At 43.0% G+C, this 19,627-nt stretch overlaps 1 protein-coding gene across 9 annotated transcripts in view; it reads left to right on the plus strand.

The window, feature by feature from the left end:
• The window catches only part of LPIN1 (lipin 1), an 83,619-nt gene extending 64,911 nt beyond the window's left edge, over window positions 1-18,708 (plus strand). For 8 of the 9 annotated variants that reach the window (XM_083730142.1, XM_083730144.1, XM_083730143.1 and 5 more), the window contains 12 exons: window positions 152-342; window positions 858-951; window positions 1,849-1,918; window positions 4,169-4,261; window positions 5,783-5,838; window positions 6,739-6,880; window positions 7,435-7,583; window positions 9,628-9,714; window positions 10,656-10,808; window positions 11,803-11,917; window positions 12,387-12,490; window positions 13,014-18,708. In XM_083730142.1, coding sequence (XP_083586268.1) covers window positions 152-342; window positions 858-951; window positions 1,849-1,918; window positions 4,169-4,261; window positions 5,783-5,838; window positions 6,739-6,880; window positions 7,435-7,583; window positions 9,628-9,714; window positions 10,656-10,808; window positions 11,803-11,917; window positions 12,387-12,490; window positions 13,014-13,173 — 1,414 coding nt within the window. In that variant the 3' untranslated portion in view covers window positions 13,174-18,708. The remainder of the gene's footprint in view (window positions 1-151; window positions 343-857; window positions 952-1,848; window positions 1,919-4,168; window positions 4,262-5,782; window positions 5,839-6,738; window positions 6,881-7,434; window positions 7,584-9,627; window positions 9,715-10,655; window positions 10,809-11,802; window positions 11,918-12,386; window positions 12,491-13,013) is intronic. The other variant, XR_014561908.1, reaches the window with a different exon arrangement.
• Window positions 18,709-19,627: the final 919 nt, after the last annotated feature.

Here is a 19,627-nt window from a genome sequence, read left to right on the forward strand (position 1 = left end):
CTCCCATCCTGGCTGTGAGAGATAACTCAGTGCACAGGCCGATGCAATGCCAGCACCAAGGGAGTACGATTCAAGTTTGGGCATGTAAGATGAGGAGATATGTGAGCTTGTATGGGTGTCGGAGACAGCTAAGCCAGTCTTCTCTTCTCAGTGACGAACATGCCGCCCAGTCGAAGGTTGCGAGTGAAAATGCACCCCGCTCAGCGAACCAGTCCCCTCAGACAGTCGGAAGCTCAGGTATCGATAGCGGCATCGAGAGCACCTCAGATGGAATAAGGGACCTGCCGTCCATTGCTATCTCACTTTGCGGGGGACTTAGTGAGAACAAAGAAATATCTAAAGGTATGTAGAGAGCTTCTGTACTTCTATTTATTATACTACCTCTTCGTTTTAGTACTTGGTTCCTCTTCTGGAAAACTAAACAGTGACCTCTTGTGGGTGTTGTACAGCAAGGCATGATGGAACTTTTGACTGCAAACCCACTGAACTTCGAATCAACACAGATTCCCCCCCCCCTTCAAAGAATTCTGGGCATTGTTGTTTGACCCTCACACTAGTAGTTGTTTATCTCTCTGACATCTAATGGGAGGGCGTTCCACAGGGCAGGCGCCACTACCGAGAAGGCCCTCTGCCTGGTTCCCTGTAGCTTTGCTTCTTGCAGTGAGGGAACCGCCAGAAGTCCCTCGGCGCTGCATGTTGCTGGTTGGGTGGACGTGTCTTAAGGGCTGCAGTTATCCTTCTTTGGTCCCCTTATTGCCTGCTGTTCAAGCAGTAGTGACGGGGCCAGCTCTGCCATATATCCCATCACTACCTGCGTCTCATGAATTCTTTCCTCCCCCTCCCTCCTCTCCTGACAGAAAAGTTCTTAGAACATGAAGTAAGTTATCAGCAGTTTGTGGACAATCCTGCTATTATCGACGACCCTAACCTTGTGGTGAAGATTGGAAGCAAGTAAGTATAACTCAGCAGAGTTATAGAAATAATGATAATTAAAACAACAACAACAGATGAGAGTATTTGAAGCTATTTCCATAGCTCATAGAATCGTAGAGTTTTGGAGGGGACCTCAAGGATCATCTGATCCAGCCCCCTGTATTGCAGCTGTCTCATAAGGGGATTGAACCTGCAGCCTTGGCGTTATCAGTGTCATGCTCTAACCAACCGAGCTGTAGCCATACAGGAGCTTCTCCAGAGAAGTGAATCAGTACATTATCCATCTTTCTCTCAGTCTTACAGATCAGTCCTAGTGCAGATGTAACTCAATGCCACTGCACTAACCTGATGGCATGATGATGATGTTTGTACCCTACTTATCTGACTAGGTTTCCCCAGCCACTCTGGGTGGCTTCTAACATATATAATAACACAATAAACCATTCAACATTGTAAAAAAAACCACTTCCCTATAAAGGGCTGCCTTCAGACGTATTCTAAAAGCTGTATAGTTGCTTAGCTCCTTGACATATGAGAAGTTGTGCCTTGAGGTGTGTTGTTATGTACTGAGTTGAATAGGATCTAAAAGGCAGCAGTCTGATTGGTCCTAGAACAATAGGGTCCAGAATGCAGCAGTCTGATTGGTCCACACGAGCCACCCAATCCAGCTCCAGGTGGAAGTGAACCCGCAACCTGATTGGCCTTCAGGTGAATCCCGGAATTAGCCAATCAGGTGGGGCCCATTGTGTAAATAATGTATATAAAGCAGACATTCTGGGGGAACTTCCATTCCTCCTCACTACTATGAGCTGAATAGAGAGCATGAAATCTACTCTTGACTCCGAGTATATTTCACATGTGTTGATATTGGGCAGATAGTTTCAATAATGGTGCATCAAATTGTTTTTGACCTAGGTACTACAACTGGACTACAGCAGCTCCTCTTCTGCTGGCGATGCAAGCATTCCAGAAACCTTTGCCAAAGGTGAGATTGACCCTGGAAGCCTTTTGGGGAAAAGAAATAAAGGTCACTATGCCCAAGAATATAGCAAAAAATCAGAGGGAGGAGCCCATAGGCACTTGGACAGTGCTGGCTACCATCCATGAATCATGCTTTTATGTGTCTGTGCTTCCCAAGCCTCAACACACTTTGGGGCAATATGGCCTTGCTTCTTTCTGTCCTAAGCTGTGTATGTTCTGGTTGAGACACTTTAAGAACGCTTGCAAGAGAGTTGTAATTTCAGTTATGTGTGCCAACTCCCCCCAGCTCATGTGGTCTAAAATGGTCCTCAGCTTCATGCATATCAGTGGTTATATTGCCTTGGTCACTGTTGGGGCTACGAACCAACATTTTCTAGACTTAGGCTGAGGATGCGCTTGTGACTTCATGAATCTGACTTGTATTCAAACAGCAAACCTTTAGGAACGAACGGTTCATCTCGACAGTTGAACGTCTTTTTGCAGGCAGGCCAGCTTGATTAATGCTCATTTGTTGTATTGATTTCAGTGGCTCTTGAGAACTGTGTGCTAAGGCTGAACTTTAAGAGTTGGGCTGTAAGCCTTCCTTTGATCCCAATGTCCTCTGCTGGAGGACAGAAAGATTAGAGTATAGCATCTCTCGTGTAAAATAGCTATTAAAGAGTAACTCCAACTTGAAAGTGCAATGCTGGATACATTTATATTTGGCTACGGACCTCTCTGCTTGTTGACAGCCGAACCAGCGCTGTTGGCAGTCTGATATTAACCTGCAGCTAGGCCAAAACAACTCTTGATCTGTTTAGCATTTGATGAACTGATGGGACTCAGTGACACACATCTCTCTTGCCTCTCGAGAGATGACAGAGACACACTTTTTAGAGATATCCACAGATAGATCAATAAAATTCAAATCTATCAATTCTAGCAAAGGGTTCAGGGTGCCACAGTGCTGTAGCCAAAACAGGTCTTAAAGAAATCAGAAACCATTGGCTGGAACTATATATAGCTACCTGCTGTCACCAGTGCTGATTTAGGATTACTTGGAACCATGTCTGAATCATATTTTGGAGTATTCTTTTTGCCACATTCTCTCCTGCTCACATAGGTCCAGTTCACACATGCATGTAAATAACCCAACTTTGCGGCATTTTTGTTGATGTAAGCTTTGACATCAGAATATGAAAATACTCTCTTGGAAGGCTTTAGCACTTGAAGCAATGTAAGGGGGCGGCGTTTCCGTGCACTGCTCTGGTTTGCCAGAAGCGGCTTACTCATGCTGGCCACACGACCTGGAAGCTGTACGCCGGCTCCCTCGGCCAGTAAAGCGAGATGAGCGCCGCAATCCCAGAGTCGTCCGTGACTGGACCTAATGGTCAGGGGTCCCTTAACCTTTAAGGGGACCTGAAAGTTCTCCCCACCCCCGCTTGCTTTATCTGTAATGGCCCAGTTGTGCATGCATATCATTGTTTATGGTTGCAGTCACCAAGTAGCAAATGCTCCTGTGCGGATCAGCACAGATATTCTTTTTTTCAGAATTTATCCAAGTGAATTTGAATAGGTTGGGCTTGCTTTAATTGCTGTCAATCCTTACATAAGGCCACATGGAGAGAATATGCACTGAACTTGCATATCTGTTCGTAGGATAAAACAAATTCTGCACTTAGGAATTTTTTTTGCTGTCCAACATGTTAAGGAAATAAACTTCCACACCCTCATCAAGAAGCAACTAGTGGCTATTTTGGTGCTGAATGTTTCATTATATTATACCTCTTAGCCAGTACTCTCCTGAACAGCTTTCAAGAGACACCAAACCAACCATCTTGCTTAGTTTCATTATTATTTAATGGGGACAGCTAACCATCTTGCCTAACCGTGTTTCTTAGCAGCAGAAACCCTTTATGATTTTTACTAAACAGCTGTGAAGTAGAGACTTCTTTCTCCCCAGTCTCCTAAACATTATACTAATGGCTTATTATGCTTTTGTTTCGTTTTGTTTCGTTCCCATTTTCTCTTCTTCTTTTTTTAAATTTTGTAAGTGTTCTTGTTTAAGTTACTTCCGTACAGTTCTGGATACCATTAGGTTTTGCTTTGACAAGATTTGTGGTCCACAGATAGTATGTTTCCTTTTACTCTCTTTGCTTGAGTTTTAAATTGCGTGTGGTTTGTCGTTTTTTTCTAAAAAAAATATTTTTGTTTGCATGAGTTAGATTACTTTTTGTTCTGTTCCATTATTTATGTTACCATCCATTTATCACAGGCTACTGTGGATTCTATAATGAGGGATAAGATGCCAAAAAAAGGTGGAAGATGGTGGTTTTCATGGCGAGGGAGGACTAGCTCTATCAAAGAGGTAAGTTCGGAAACTAGATGGACCGAATTTCCCCCCAGGTTAGAAAACGATATATATGGGGCTGTGTGTAATGCCTGATAATCAAAAGTTTGTATTTTTGACTTTGTTCCTAAGCAACCCAAATTTAGCAGAAAGAAGAGTTGAATTCCGTAACCTGCAAACTTCATGAAGAATTTGTGGGGCGTTTTCGATAAAATTATCTTACCTTTTTTGCCATTTTGCTTAATTTATTTCGCTCCTGCTCATATGAGGAGGGGTTAAGTAACGATGCAGTGCACTGAGACCTTGAACGTTGAAACCTTCAGACCTGGCTGAGGGCATTTCATCCGATGTTGCCTGCAGACGTTTAATTATATTCTTGCAACAATAAGGGCTAGAAACTTGTTCTGAAAACAAAAGTGGAGGTTTTCAGGATGCTGAAATCTGCACCCGATATTGCACTTGGTGTTTTTTTCCCCTGCATCAGCACAGCATGCACACAGCCCTGCATATATATGTGCTCAAGTAGTGTTCTCAAGCCACTATCTAAGAACCTAAGAATTGCCATGCTGTTTGGGGGAAAAGGCCAATGGAGCTGAACATTATGTCTCCGAGAGTGTTCAACCTGATGCCGTCAGGAAGCTATCAGGAAAGCCATTGTGGTGATGGGACCTCCTCTTCATACCTACCCTATATGACAGATTGAACACGATTGCTACTTGAACATTTGGCTGCCTTATCTGACGACTGTGGGTGGACCTATCCTCCATCTAGCTTCTAAGAGCTGTGGTCTGCCAGTAGCTATTAACCATAATAACTGGTCCTTCCTCTAGGAGCAGGAGCAGCCAGTTGCTGGAAGACACTGCTGCCCTCCCAACGGTGGTGTTGTTGCCACTTACCAGGGCAGTAAACACACAAGAAGTAACCGGCTGTACGTTTGAAAAAAAAAATATATATACACTTCATTGTATTGAATTGTAGATTTCAACAGAAGTAGCTCATGAAGTTCAACGGAAAAAATAGAAGACCCAGTGGATCAGTTCATTTTCTAATCAGTTTATGAATAAGGTCCATATATGTGAAAGTGTCTATTCCACCTGTCTGTTCATAGAGTCCAACAATCCACACGAAATGTTACAGTTCCACAGAATCCTTTCACGGAGTCTAAGACAGCAGCTACTACTATGCTATAAGATCACCACTGTCCTGTGATATCATATATGAGTTTCTCCTACTGATGAAGCCCAGGACCGCGAAACAAGGCTAATATTCTAGAAATCCTTGTCTTAGACTCTGTGAAAGGATTCTGTGGAACTGTAGCAACCTTTCGTGTGGATTATTGGACTCTATGAACAGACAGGTGAGTAGGCCTTGCTGTTGGCTGTTGGGTCATCCTTGGTGTTCCTCCTATCCGCTTGGAAGTCAGGGAGGTGGTGAGCTGCAGTTTCCCCTCTTCCATGCACCAGGGTAGCTCTACTGTGACTGCGTGTGTAATTTTCAGAGCCGGCTCTGTTCTTCACCATCTTAATGTTTCGCCTACAGGAAACGAAGCCCATGCCAGGTTTGAGTGGAAAAGAAGAGTCAAACATTCAAGACAGGTATCAAATCGTTTCTGTCCTGCTTTTCACCTTATGTAGTGCTTTAGAAGTTTTGCTTCATTTGCCTTCTCAATAATAGCAGCAACTTACTACATTTATATGGCCTATATGCATTTGCTCAGATAGTCCTGTGAGGTAGGTTAGGCCCCATGAATTTCAAAGCTGAGTTGGGATGTGGGTCTAGTTCTCCCATGTTTTGTGTGTGAGGAATGACCAGTAAGAGCTGATGTACAGATTCAGAATAATAATAATAATAAACATGATACCTTTCTTCTGTTTTAACTGTACCACTTCAGATTGCAGGTGTGAATGTGAGGGGAAATTGCACCAGAAGGGGGTCAGGGCTAGAATTTCTGACCCCAGTGTGCCTGCCTGCCTGCCTGCCTGCCTGCTTTCTTTCTTTCTTTCTTTCTTTCTTTCTTTCTTTCTTTCTTTCTTTCTTTCTTCCCTCCCTCCCTCCCTCCCTCCCTCCCTCCCTTCAAATTTTTCTTCATGGGAGAGACATTGACTTCCAACATATCACACTGTTATTCTGAATGTGTAGGTACAACTATGTGTGTGCTTATTTGTATGCCTGATTGGCAGGACGTGTGACAGTTCTTTTATTTAAAGAACCCTCCTCAAGTCAATATTATGAATATGATGGTGAGCCAGCGATAGGGTGACTGGAGAGACCTGGTTTTAAATCCCTGCTCAACACTGGGGGGGGGCTCAGCCCCCCCTCTCTCTGCCTAATCTACCCCACAAGGTTGTTGTGAAGATAAAACAGAGAAAAGGAGAATAATAACTCTGAATGTTGCCCTGAACTCTTCGGAGGGAGGGTGGTATACAACTGTAATAAACAAAATAAAAAGTAATAAATGTTATATATATAAAATGTGCCTGTGTATGATGTTTCAGAATCAAAGATGAGTCTTCTTCAAGTGATGAAGACCCTAGAGCTTCAAGTCAACCCTTTGCATCCTCAGCAAACCCTGGTCATCTTCCATTATTGTCTGGAGTGGGTTACAAAAAGACCCTTCGACTCAGTTCAGAACAGCTTGTAAGTTACGTTCACATCAACTTTTCACTCCACCCATAGAAATTAAGACTGGGTGAAGGACAATGATTCTATTTTTTAGTGTTGTTAAAGAAAGTTTGCCTTAATGAAGTGGTTGATATAACAGAACAAGGGACACCAAAAAAGCCCAGGAAGGTGTAACCCAACCAGTACATTGACTGACATTTAAAATCAATAAGAAGATTTTTTTTTAATTTTTTAAAAAAAACAAAATTTTCATACTGCTTAATTGTGAAAACCTCTAAGTGGTTTACATAGCAGCTTGCTGTTGTTGAGCCTGGTATTTTATTTTCTTGTTTTACCTGCTTTGCACATTCCAGGCCATTGGCTGTACAGCAGAATTCCTTATTACCCTGACTGTAATTCTGCTTCCTTGTTCAGTAATGCAAGAGAAGGGACTTAAATGTGTGTGACTAAAGCGATTTACTGCCAGACCTTTAAAGAACTGTGCTTTAATAATATTCCGAGCCATCTGGTTTGTCGACGCGCATAGCTTGAAATCCGGGTTTTGGTTTTGTTTGTGCTTTTTTCGACAGAAAAGCCTGAATCTTAAGAATGGCCCCAACGATGTGATTTTCAGTGTTACAACACAGTACCAAGGGACATGCCGTTGTGAAGGCACCATCTACTTGTGGAACTGGGATGACAAGGTCATTATTTCTGACATTGATGGCACAATTACGAGGTGAGCGCTTTGCAAGGCACACAGTATGCCAAGTTCCCCTTCAGGGAAAACAGTTTTGCCTGCTTCATCAGAAAGTTCGAAATAGCAGTGTGGAAAATAATGGGAGACACTTGCAATGCTCTCTTTGCACTGGGGCCATTTTTTAAAAAAACTGTTGAATTCAAGTTGCCCAAAAGGAGAGTTCAGCTAAACAGGAGGAAGAACTTTCTGGCAATAAGAGCTTCTCGACAGTGGAACTAACTCCCCTGGAGAGCAGCATACTCTCTTAGGTTGGAGGTTTTTAAGCAGAGGTTGGATGGCCATCTATCATGGATGCTTTAGCTGAGATTCCTGCATTGCAGAGGGTTGGACTAAGCAATGACTCTCGGGGTCCCTTCCAATTCCAGGACTCTTGCCCAGTCTTGGTGGCCCAGTCCAAGCTGATGTGCCAAGCCAAACTGATGACTGGACCAATCTCCCGTCTGCTTCCATCACATGACACAACAGCATCACTCAAAAGACATAATGCCAATCCGATAGAGAGGCATAAACCTTTATGCTTTCTTGTGTTTCTGGTTGGCGTTTGTGAACCATGGGAGATATGGAGACTTGTATAGACTGCACATTGCAGTGAGCCCTAGGTAGCGTTTTCCTTTGTTGCTTATTGCTTCTCCATTCTCTGATTTTGCTTTGCTTGTTTTTAAATGTTTAATATTCATTCTAAAATGTTCTGCTTTCGTTTTCTTATTGAGTTAATCTTATGTCCATCTCATCTGATTTTAAGACACACAGATTTCTGTAGGCAAGAATCAGTAATAATGCGGGTGATGCAAGCTGATCCATAGGAGAGCCATTTCAGTATAGTGATTAGTGTGTTGGATTAGTTGGACCTGGGAGACGAGGGTGCAAATCCCCTCTCATCCATGAAGCTCACTGGGTGTCCTTGGGCTAGCAACTGTTTCTGAGCCTAATCTGTCTCACAAGATTGTTGTGACAATAAAATGGGGAGGGGGAGATGTATGTATCCTACATGGAGCTCCTTGGAGTAAACACGGAACAGAAATGAAATAATGATGATGATAATAATAATAATAATTAATAAAGTGTTTGTATTGATTCCAATGCTACTCTAAAGTCAAAGAGGGATAAAATGGTTTTCTCTTTTAAGAGTTCTTAAGAATTTACGCCAAAGGCAAGGCTGAAACAGTGTTAATAAGTAACAGATAAAGACTCTCCTCCCTGAGAGAGAGGGGAGTGGTTGTGGGCGGGAGCCTGAACACCGCTCCTAGCAGGGGGCGTTGCCCCCTGCCTCCAGCTCACCTGGCTGGCACTCACGCCCCCCCGGTGGCCGTCCAACCAGGTGCCATGGGGGGGGGGGGCGTGTCCAGCAGCCTTTATGCTGCAGTGCCAGCCTTTCCCCGGCCTCATTTCTCTTTGTCGTCCTGTGCGAGTCACCCACCCTCCACTCCCTTTGAGTTAGGGTCATTGGCCTTGCTATGGACCTTAGGTTGGTCGCCCCGGTTGCCCGGGGGGCCTAATAGGAGTTTTTCCATTTGGCATTAGGCTTTTTGGTTTTTTCGCCTACCTCGTAGTAATCGTCACAACTTTTTGGTGGTATTGGTGGGTAGGTTAGGCATTGGAATAATGTGTTGTGGTGTGTCGAAGTGCTAGGTGTGGCCATCGCCTATGCCTTCAATTTCTAGGGGTATTCCGTTAATGGAATCTGGCGGTCGTGTATTCCGTCCGAAGCCTGCTTGGCGGGAGGCCATGGCACGACCCTCGGTGACATCAGGGGTGAGCCTATAGTTGGATTACCATCAACAGGTGATGAACCCCTGGTGAATAAACCCACTTGTTTTGCGATCCAATGCCTAAGCCAATACCTTTTCATTGCTGTAATCAATAAAGTTGTGGCCTTTTCTAGCCCATTAACCTTATATCGCGTGTCCCTGTGTCTTCATTTTACTTCGCGGGGGTCGGGTCCTCAAACCACAATAATTTCTTCTAGTCTATTCAATCAATCAATCAATCAATCAATCAATCAATCAATCCTCTCTTTTTCCAGGTCAGATACTTTAGGTCATATTTTGCCCACTCTTGGCAAAGATTGGACACATCAAGGGATTGCCAAATTGTACCATAAAGTGAGCCAGTGAGTATTATTGGGTTGTACAGCCATACCTTGCTTCACATTGCGGTTTTTAAAATCTAGAATTTATATAAACAGCATCATCAAAAAGCTGCCCAAAGTGGAGTATGACTAGAAAACACTGCTAAAAACCATAAATGAAATGAAAATAGCCATGCATAAAGCCATCATAATTTAAACCGAAGATAACATCTATAAAACTTTAAAGAACAAATATAGGTGACTGAATCATGTGTCTGGAAAGGCTTGCTGAAGCATAAAGGTTTTCAGTAGGTGTCTAAAATGAAACAGTGTGAGTGTGTATGCGAGGGGCGGGGGTGTTCATCTGCCCCTTACAGAATCCCTCCCTTGCTGTTCTTGTATTCAGGGAGCTGATGTTCACTCTGCTTATCAGATCAGTCAATTCCCCACTTGACTTTCAGTCAGTTCCCTCTTCGGTGTTGGTTTGTAGGTCTAGTCTGCTGCAACATCCTGTCATCCTTTGACTTTTAGAGTCATTTGCTCCCTCAGACACATGACATGCATTGAGCCTTGCTTTGGCTTCCCGTGCCCTATCCTCCCCCTGTATCTGCACCTCCTCACAAAGCTAAATCCTTGGCAATTGGCTGCCAATGAACGGTGCCCTAAAACCTGCTGCTTGAGGCAGTTGCTCACCCGGCCCAATGACAGAGCCATCTCTGTCCCCTTATTCCATGCAGAGTTTTTATGGAAATCAGTTGTACTAAACACCCTCATATTGGAACATGGGACTGCAGCCTTAGTGGCTCTGAATGCTTATATCTTATGGTTGGACCGGTGTAATGGAAAGAAATGCTATATTCCATAATACAATTTATCCAATACATGGGAGATATTAAAAGGTAATATCAGCTCACATGTTTAAAGCTGATTCTGGATAGTGTGTTTCTGATGACGATGGCAACTGTTTTCTCTTTTTGAAACAGAAATGGGTATAAGTTCCTATACTGTTCTGCACGTGCGATAGGAATGGCAGATATGACCCGGGGATACTTGCACTGGGTTAACGAACGAGGAACGGTGCTGCCTCAAGGTCCTGTATTACTGAGTCCCAGCAGCTTGTTCTCAGCTTTCCACAGGTAAGAGAACATGGAATCTCGCCATTCTATAAATTTCACTGGTTGAGGGTTGCCTGGCTTGCTAGTGGTTGGGGTTGCTTATTTGTCCGAAATATTTTCTGAGCTTCAGCTGTAAGGATCCCACATCTTTATTACAAGATGAGACTTGAGTGGGCCAAACCATAGAAAGGTAAAGGTAAAGGGACCCCTGACCACTAGGTCCAGTCGTGGCCGACTCTGGGGTTGCGGCGCTCATCTCACTTTATTGGCCAAGGGAGACGGTGTACAGTTTCCGGGTCATGTGGCCAGCATGACTAAGCCGCTTCTGTCGAACCAGAGCAGCGCATGGAAACGTCGTTTACCTTCCCACCGGAGTGGTAACTATTTATCTACTTGCACTCTGATGTGCTTCCGAACTGCTAGGTTGGCAGGAGCTGGGACCGAGCAACAGGAGCTCACCCCATCGCGGGGATTTGAACCACCGACCTTCTGATCTGCAAGTCCTAGGCTCTGTGATTTAACCCACAGCGCCACCCGCGTCCCTGGGCCAAACCATATCTGCTAGTTATTTATAAGGGTGTGCTCAAAATGGATTTTGTGGTTGCGTCAATGATGCTATTTCCTTAGAATGCAGAGACTTGCATAAAATGCACAAAAACGGTTTACACAAGTCACATAAGGTTATTTTCGGTCCTCGATCACAGTCCAACAGAGTACAATTAAACCCCTTACTGTTAGTGAGTAAATTAGGCACATGCTTAACTCTTTAAGTTAAATCAATCAGACTAAAGAGGTGAACATTGGCCATATTATTTGTGCCTCGTCTTTAACCACGTCACTTAGGTTTGGAAGCTTCCATTTTTTAAAATAAGGAACCATGAGTATCTTTACAATTCTTTTGGGGGGAATCTGAAGTTCAGTCAGTTAAAATGTTTAGCCTAAGAAAAATGACTGTGTTGCATTGATAAAGCACTTCTAAAACACTTCTATTTTTGCATGTGATGGTTTATTTCAGGGAAGTAATAGAGAAGAAGCCAGAGAAGTTTAAAGTTCAGTGCCTAACGGACATCAAAAACTTGTTTCATCCCAACACAGAACCGTTTTACGCTGCTTTTGGCAATAGGCCTGCTGTAAGTACCTTTGTGATATTATTTTAAGAGGACTCATCCAGAGAGGAGCTTCTGTAGATAATGTTTGGGGTTCATGCTGTAGTTTCAAGCTACTTGCAACAACACGTTACTTCTATGTGGTTTTGTGAAACATTTCTTCAATCCATATCAATTGGTCAAGTGGAGAGGAACGTGGAAATCTGCACAAACGTCTTATGGGATTGACAGAAATGTCTTGCGGTTTGTGGGTCTTGACTTTCCTGGTTATCCTCAATCATCAGATTGATCATGTGAACCCTTTCTTCCAGAATACTCCCACCAATCTGCATCACATTCATACACATGGAGATTTAGCAAGCACATGACTTGACCCTTCTTTGTTTTACCCTGTGAAATAAAACACATATTATAAGCATTTTAGAAAGGTAAACTGTTTTCTATTTATACTGAGGGGGAACCTACTTTTTGTGTTTGTTGTTTTCACCCCTAGGATGTATATTCATACAAGCAAGTGGGAGTTTCACTAAACAGAATATTCACTGTTAATCCTAAAGGAGAGCTAATTCAAGAACATGCAAAGACCAACATCTCATCGTGAGTATCAGTCCACTTGCTCCTAATGTGGGGTGGAGTTCTCTTTCTCTAAGCCCTTTGATGCTGGGTGTTACAGTAGAAATTAACTGGACTGCCTTGAAATCACAGAATGGCAGAGTTTAGAGGGACCACGAGCATCATCTAGTTCAGATTGTGATATTATCAAGATTTACTTCAGTTATGTGCTAGGTAATGACTCTGAGATTCAGTAGTTAAAAATGAGAAATTCCCAGTTTTCTTTATTTGAACAAAAAAGCTTGTTTTTCAGCACATTTGCAGCTGTGCCGTTGCATTTAAGCTCCAAGGCAATCCTGCGTTAGCTCAGCAACGATTCAGCAAATCGTACTGTCACACATCAGATTCAGAAACAGGATATTTGACTCTGTGGGTCTGTTGTAATTTCCTTAATTATTCTGTCTTAAAATGTGGATAAAATAGCTGTATTAATGCAGCCCGTGATATCAGCATATCCAATTTATTAGGCAGTGGTAATAATAAACTTTTTCTTTTTCTGTTTGTCCAGGTACGTGAGGCTCTGCGAAGTGGTAGATCACGTATTTCCCCTGTTGAAAAGAAGCCATTCTTCAGACTTCCCCTGTTCTGACACCTATAGTCAGTTCACATATTGGAGAGATCCGCTGCCACCTTTTGAAAACCAGGAGATGCATCCTCATGTGCCATAATAATCGGCTTCTGAACCTTCTCGGCAGCAATTTGAACACTCTTCGGTGTTGCACCTGGATTTTGCCATTTGCAGTTCACCCGGAGTTTGGGATGTAGTGAACATTTTGTTTAAATGTGCAGTTCAGAAATTTCTTTTTTTCTTTTTGTCCTGTAAAGTAACAATTCTGAATGTCACGCTCCCAGATCTCCTGCAGCAGCAGGCTGAAGATACATGCCATATAGTCTTATTACAGAAGGGCATTTCTGAGTGCCTTGATGCTGATGATGGGATTTCTAGAAAGCAATGGGTCTTCATTTTTCCCATGCCTGCTTTTTTGTGGGATGTGGTTCCAGTCTGAGGCATCACTTGGGGTCTTCCGGCCCCTAGTTTTCAGGTAGAGAAGGAAGACAGAATTCGAAACCTCTGAGTGGAAATGCCTGCTTTTTACTAGAACCGCCACCCTTTGATCCACAAAGTATGATACGATTTATTGAACTAAAGTCAATTGGTCTACACACTCTACAGCTAGTCTATGTAGCACAGAGCTATCGTCACTATTGCTGTACTAGCTTGAACAGGCTAAGTGTGTGGCTCCCAGCTCTTGTGTGTTTGCATAAGAAAGATTGCGGTGAAGCTCCCTTAAAATGAACAAAAGAAGGGGGTTAAGCAGCGCTGAGTGCTGCCTGACGTGTGTACATGTTATTGGCTCATTTGGATCAAGGCTATAATTTACAGTAAGAAAAGGATTGGGACTGGAGCTGCTGTTCTTATTTCACATCAAATTGTGCCTGAATTAAGGAGTGATTGGACATATTTTGCATTACAGTACCCTTCAGGCCATTTCATACGATACAATTGCTCAGATACCTTATGCACCCTTGAGCCAGCTGGGCATGACATACGTACCTGTAAATCGAGACTAGACCCATTGAAATCAATGGTCTTAGAGGTTAGTCATGACTTTGTTGTTTGCCAATCAGTGTGTTTCCCAGCAAAATATATGGAGGTCTTTCCAGGTTGCTGCTTCTGTGTGTGTTCGCCACGAAAACGGGTTCCATTGAAATGCATATGTACCATTCTCGGCAGGTACACGGTACATTGGTTTCCGTTCATAACTGCGAAAAAAGCATTTTCAGAAGTGGCCTTTATTTGCTTGATAAACTTCAAGGGAGCTGTGTTGCTGGGCCAACACTTTTTTTTTCCCATTTGCACTATCTGTAGCTGTGATTGATGTGCACTCCTTTGTTGAATGGGGAAGGAGACGGATTTCTCTTGCTATGGTTCTCTCCCCACAACTTTAATATAATTTGAGTGCCATATAATATCACCAGCTGTCACCGGGAGTTTTATTTTTATGTTTCAATCTTAGGTTTTTTTCTTCTCTGCATGATTGCAATAGGTCCTGGTCCTATTTTTTTGGGGGTAGCTGATGGCATTTGACTGCCTTGAGATTTAATGGCATGCATTACAAGTGAATGTTCCAGGTAATTTTTATTTTACTTTTCAGAGAAGCTGCTTTTTCTAAGTTAAAAACACAGGCTTCCACTTGGCATATGCCAAATAATACTAATGCAAAACAACAAAAAAGATTTTTTTTTAAAAAAAGTTGCATTGTTTTAAATGATATTTATTTAATCAGCCAGATTCAGCAGGTGGTTCTTGTATCCTTAGGGGGTATTATCTGATGATAGGCCAGGTGTGATGGTGCCAGATCTGTGGGTTGCTCTCAGATCTCTTTAAATTCAGGATTTGCGGGGTGATTTAACATGAAGTTGCAGGCAAAAGAGCATTGCTGAATTCTTCCCCCGATTGTGCTTCCCCTCTGAAGCTGGTTTCCCCCCGCCATTTTTCTCCTCCTGTTCTTGGAGAGCAGAAGTACTGTAACATGTTGCTGCCCCCAGGAGAAAAGCAACTGGGAAGGAGCCATTTTGGAAGCCACCTTCAGATACACCCCACCCACAGTTTCTTTTTAATTCAGCAGGTTCCCCTGCATGTGAAGACAGGCTCTGGCAGACTGAGCGGACAAGACCAATTGTGGGTCCAGTGGTCTAAACTGTGGTTTCTGCCTCTACTTCAGAGGGAAGTGAGGGGCAGATGGGTCTCATTAACCTGGGAAGGTAGCTCATCTAGGAGAAGGAAAAAAACTGAGCCTAAACCTCCGTTGCCCTTGTGGGATAACTTTGGGAGAGTAAAAGTCTAAAGAGTACACCCTACACAGATCTGGAGTGTAGTCCCTAAGATTGCTCTGCTTTCCTTTGGACCACATCAGTGAGGTAGAAAGGAGGGTTCCTGGCAGCCCAGCACCTCCTTACTCACTGCCCAGGCTTGGAAGTCACTTTGGTGCTGCTAATGTAACAATTTGACTTCACCCCTGGAGAGGCACACCATGGTCTCTCTCTCGAGGCAGTCGAATGCCAACTTTCAATGGAACTTAAGTTCACCAGGATGGGTAACCTGTTCTGCTAGATTCAGTGACTTAGGCTGCAATTCTGTACCCTCTACCCTGGGGATAGGTCCCCCTGAAGCCAGTGGGGCTTACTACTGAGTAGATGTGTATACGGTTGTGCTGTTTGTTCCAGCTAACTTTAGCTGGAATTGGATCCAAATGCCGCAATCCAGCACACAGTTAAATATATATAAATACAGTGGACGCTCGGGTTGTGAACGTGATCCGTGCAGGATGCACGTTCGCAACCAGCAGCATCCGCAACCTGCAGTGGCGTGTCTGTGCATGTGCGGGTTGCAATTCGGTGTTTCTGCGCATGCGCAAAGCGTGATTGCCAAAACCCGGAAGTAACCCGTTCTGGTACTTCCAGGTTTCGGTGGTCCGTAACCTGAAAAAACGAGACCTAAAGTGTCTGTAACCTGAGATATGACTGTATATATAAATAAATATGCCTCACTCTGTACTGGATTGCGGCCCTAGTCTCTCTTCTTCCTATCAGCGGTACTTTTGCCATTGATAGTGAAAATGAAATTGGCACCAGAGAGAAATTAGCACTGTGAAACTGCTCTTTCACAGTTCCCACTAGAAACTCAGTGGAGTGACTTCACTTTGGCTTCCTTGGTCCCGAGTCCTGCCAAACAATTATCCTTCTAGGTTTACGGCACAACCTTATGCATATTTACTTGGACGTAAGTCCCACTGTGTTCAATGAGGCTTACTTCCAGGTGTGTATATCAGATTGCAGGCTGCAGTGCAGTTCTATACATGTCTTATCAGAAGTAAGCTCCAGTACCCACCCCCAGAGTGAGTATATAGGGTTGTAGCCTTAATTCTGTAAGACATGTAGCCCACATCTAGTTTTAGACTAGCCCCATGATTTAAGGATGTATCCAGTTGTATGTATGCATGTATATATACAGATGGTGACCATTTTGCATGGAGGTTCTGTTCCTAGCCCCCGTCTGTGTCGGCGAAGCACCCATAAGTCCGCCCTGCCCATGTTCCACCCCTGTTCTGCCTTCTTCTGGGTCCAAAAGGACCCATGCACTGGTGGTCCTGTGTCAATTGGACACATGCAAAATGGTCTCCACCTGTATTTACAGAGTCTGGTCTCTGCTTACAAGACTGGACTTAAAGTAGACGCGGAGTCTTTCTTTGCTGGGGCAGGATGCTAAGTGCTTCCAAAGGAGTGTGCTTGCCTTTATTAAGTTTACTGGTCCTCCATGAGTCAAAGGGGCACAACACTCTGAGCTAAAACAGCCACAAAATCCCACTGACCGGCTGCTTGACTGGGAAGGAGAATTGGGGCTGGCTAGGACACCTTTCCAAACCTTTCCAAACAGGTGACCAGCAAAACTGTAGCATTAGAAAATAAAATTCTCTTGTCACTGGATTCCAAGCTGAAGAGGGGTTGTGCATACACAGGCCTTGTTTGCACATGGGGTCCCCTCCCTTTAATGGCGAGGTACATGCACACAAGCCTGCTACTTGGTGCATCTTGCCCCAAGCTGTGGGAACTGGCTCAAGTGTTTTCTCAGTCATTCGTGAAAATGCACCGATTCCCACAGAAGTGAATTTGGAGAATAATTGGGTGCATGTGCACGGCGACAAAAACTTGGCGGTGCTGCATAGAAAAGTCCAGGCACTGATCTGATAAATAGTGGAAATTTAGACTGTCAGATTTACCAAATAAGCAACATGGTATACAATTTTTAGCTTCCAAATCTCTGGTGATGTTTCATAAGCAAAAAACTTCAGCTTGGGAACCAAAAAAAGCCATAGAATCCATCTATAAGGATAAGAGATATCAGCTTTAGAGAGACATTTCTCCTGTTGCAGATGGACCCATTACATGCTGAACTGTAAAAATGGACTTGCCAATATTTGTTTTCCAAGTGGTTTAGAACATACTGGGTGTGTAACCCAACCAGAGTTGAGCAATTCTGTACCACATTGCCTTTAACGGGCAAGTTTCTTGACTATCACAGATGAGTTAAGCTCAGCAGCACTTAACGTGGACACTGTGTGTGTGTATATCCTAGCTATTTAAGGAGGAGATTTTAAGTTTTGTAGTCACTTAACCCTTGACCTTATTTATAGACACTCTCACATGCCACAAAATGTTCATTTTTGAAGACCCCAGTTGCCTTCCAACTGACCTGGAACTGCTTGGGTCTGCCATGGTTGTAAGTGATGATAAATTATCTTCTCTAACCGCATTGTGGTTGTTACCTAATTGAAGCTGTGGATTTTCTTCAGGTTAATGTGAAACTATTTGCAGAGAATAAAGCTGTTACTAAGCCCTGTTACACTTTTGGCTTCAAGTTACTTTTTAAAGCAGATTTGAAGATCACTCTGCATATACCCTGTTGAATGCAATTGCATAGGGTATCTGCAAGGACATTTTCCTCAACTATTTTTGATGGTCATTGGGAATAATAGATGTAAGATTTTTTTTAAAAAATCTTTGTTCTAATTTAAAGATGAAAAACAGCAACAGGTACACAGTTTCTAAATAGTTTCACTTTGGCTGAGCTGTTCTTATGCACACATTTCAAACTGCGTTGTTGAATTCCCAAAGAACAAAATAAACCTGGAATAGCTGAATTACTTCATATTCTTTCTGTGAAAGAAAAAGAAAACTGTTCACTTTGCTTTCAGTGTACTGGTGGTTTTCTGTTACAGAAAAACGTACCTTTTCTAATGCACTCTAAATGCAAAAATGCAAATCCAGTATATGCTCTGTTTGTATGTTTCCCCATCTTCTAAACTAGAATATGCCAGAAGTGTATCCTTGTTTATTTTCATACATTTAAATGGCCATTTAGCTCCACAAGTGCTACATGAAATGAAGAATATCAGTGTGTTGAAAATTACAACAATGCTTGATGTAATTTGAGGGTCAGAGGAATAATTTTTTATTTTATTTTTTAAAAATATATATTTTAGGACTGTTAATGTTTCTGGAAACTATTTCCTCTGTATATGTATGCATCAGTGCAATAAATTAAAGAAAATAAGGTAACATCTCATTTTTGTGATGAGCTGAATGCAAAGTATATATATATTGTAATAAATGCAATCCAATTAAAATGTTTTGAAAATCCAGCTGCTGGGTGCAAATTGCTTTTTAAAAAATGCATACCAGACAGGATTCAGTCCAAGTTAATCACTTCACAGTCTTGAGTTCAGCAGGAAATTTTTTTGGCAGATACTTAAACCCCTTGAAATTGCCAGAAAGTAAACTCTGTGGTCCTAAGCATCTTTCCTCAGGCCTGGGGTGTGTGTCAAATGCAACCTTCTTCCTGACCTTTGGGACTCCCCTACACTGGCCACATCTCACCAGCCATGCTTTGCACCCTCCTTGAATATTTGTGTGTGACTGGAATATGTCATTGAGCTCAGATAATGATATCTTTGCTCCGCAGTGTTCCTCTCACAACCCTGCTTTTTAAAGCTGAAGTGCCCCATTCGGGTTTTCCATGGATTGTTGTTTGTTCCGATTCAGCTTTAAAGAGCAGGTTTTTGCAGGGAAATCTCTGGAACCAAAGAAAAAAGAGAGAGAGAGAGAGAGTGGTCAGGCACAAATCTTTAAAGTTGTGGCCTGGGCCTGGAAAGTGTGGAGGAAAGGTAAGGTGGATAAGCTCTGAGTGTGTGTAGAAATTAGTCTGCTGCACAGAGGTAAATGTCACATTTGGTTCTTCGCCCATTTTTGTCTCTGGCGCAACCAACTGCTCCCTGGTGGCCCCAGCGAGAAGCCCACAGCCTGAAAAATGTTCTTCACTCTTTTGCTTAGGAGTAAATCCCATCGAACTAAGTAAGGCTTACTCCTTAATAGCTGCATTTAGGATTACATTCTAAGAGTGTTTGTATGTTGTGCTGTGCTTGGATGACAATTTTTGACCCCTGTTCTGCTGTTTTCAGTGTGTGTATCTGTCTGTGTCTGTGTGTGTTTATTCCTGTTCTCTGTCGGGAGTAAGAAATGACTCAAATGTGGTGCTGGCCTTTGCTGTAACATTGGCTCAAT

The sequence above is a fragment of the Podarcis gaigeae genome (genome assembly GCF_964106915.1).
Source record: "Podarcis gaigeae genome assembly, chromosome: 3".
Classification (NCBI taxonomy): domain Eukaryota; kingdom Metazoa; phylum Chordata; class Lepidosauria; order Squamata; family Lacertidae; genus Podarcis; species Podarcis gaigeae.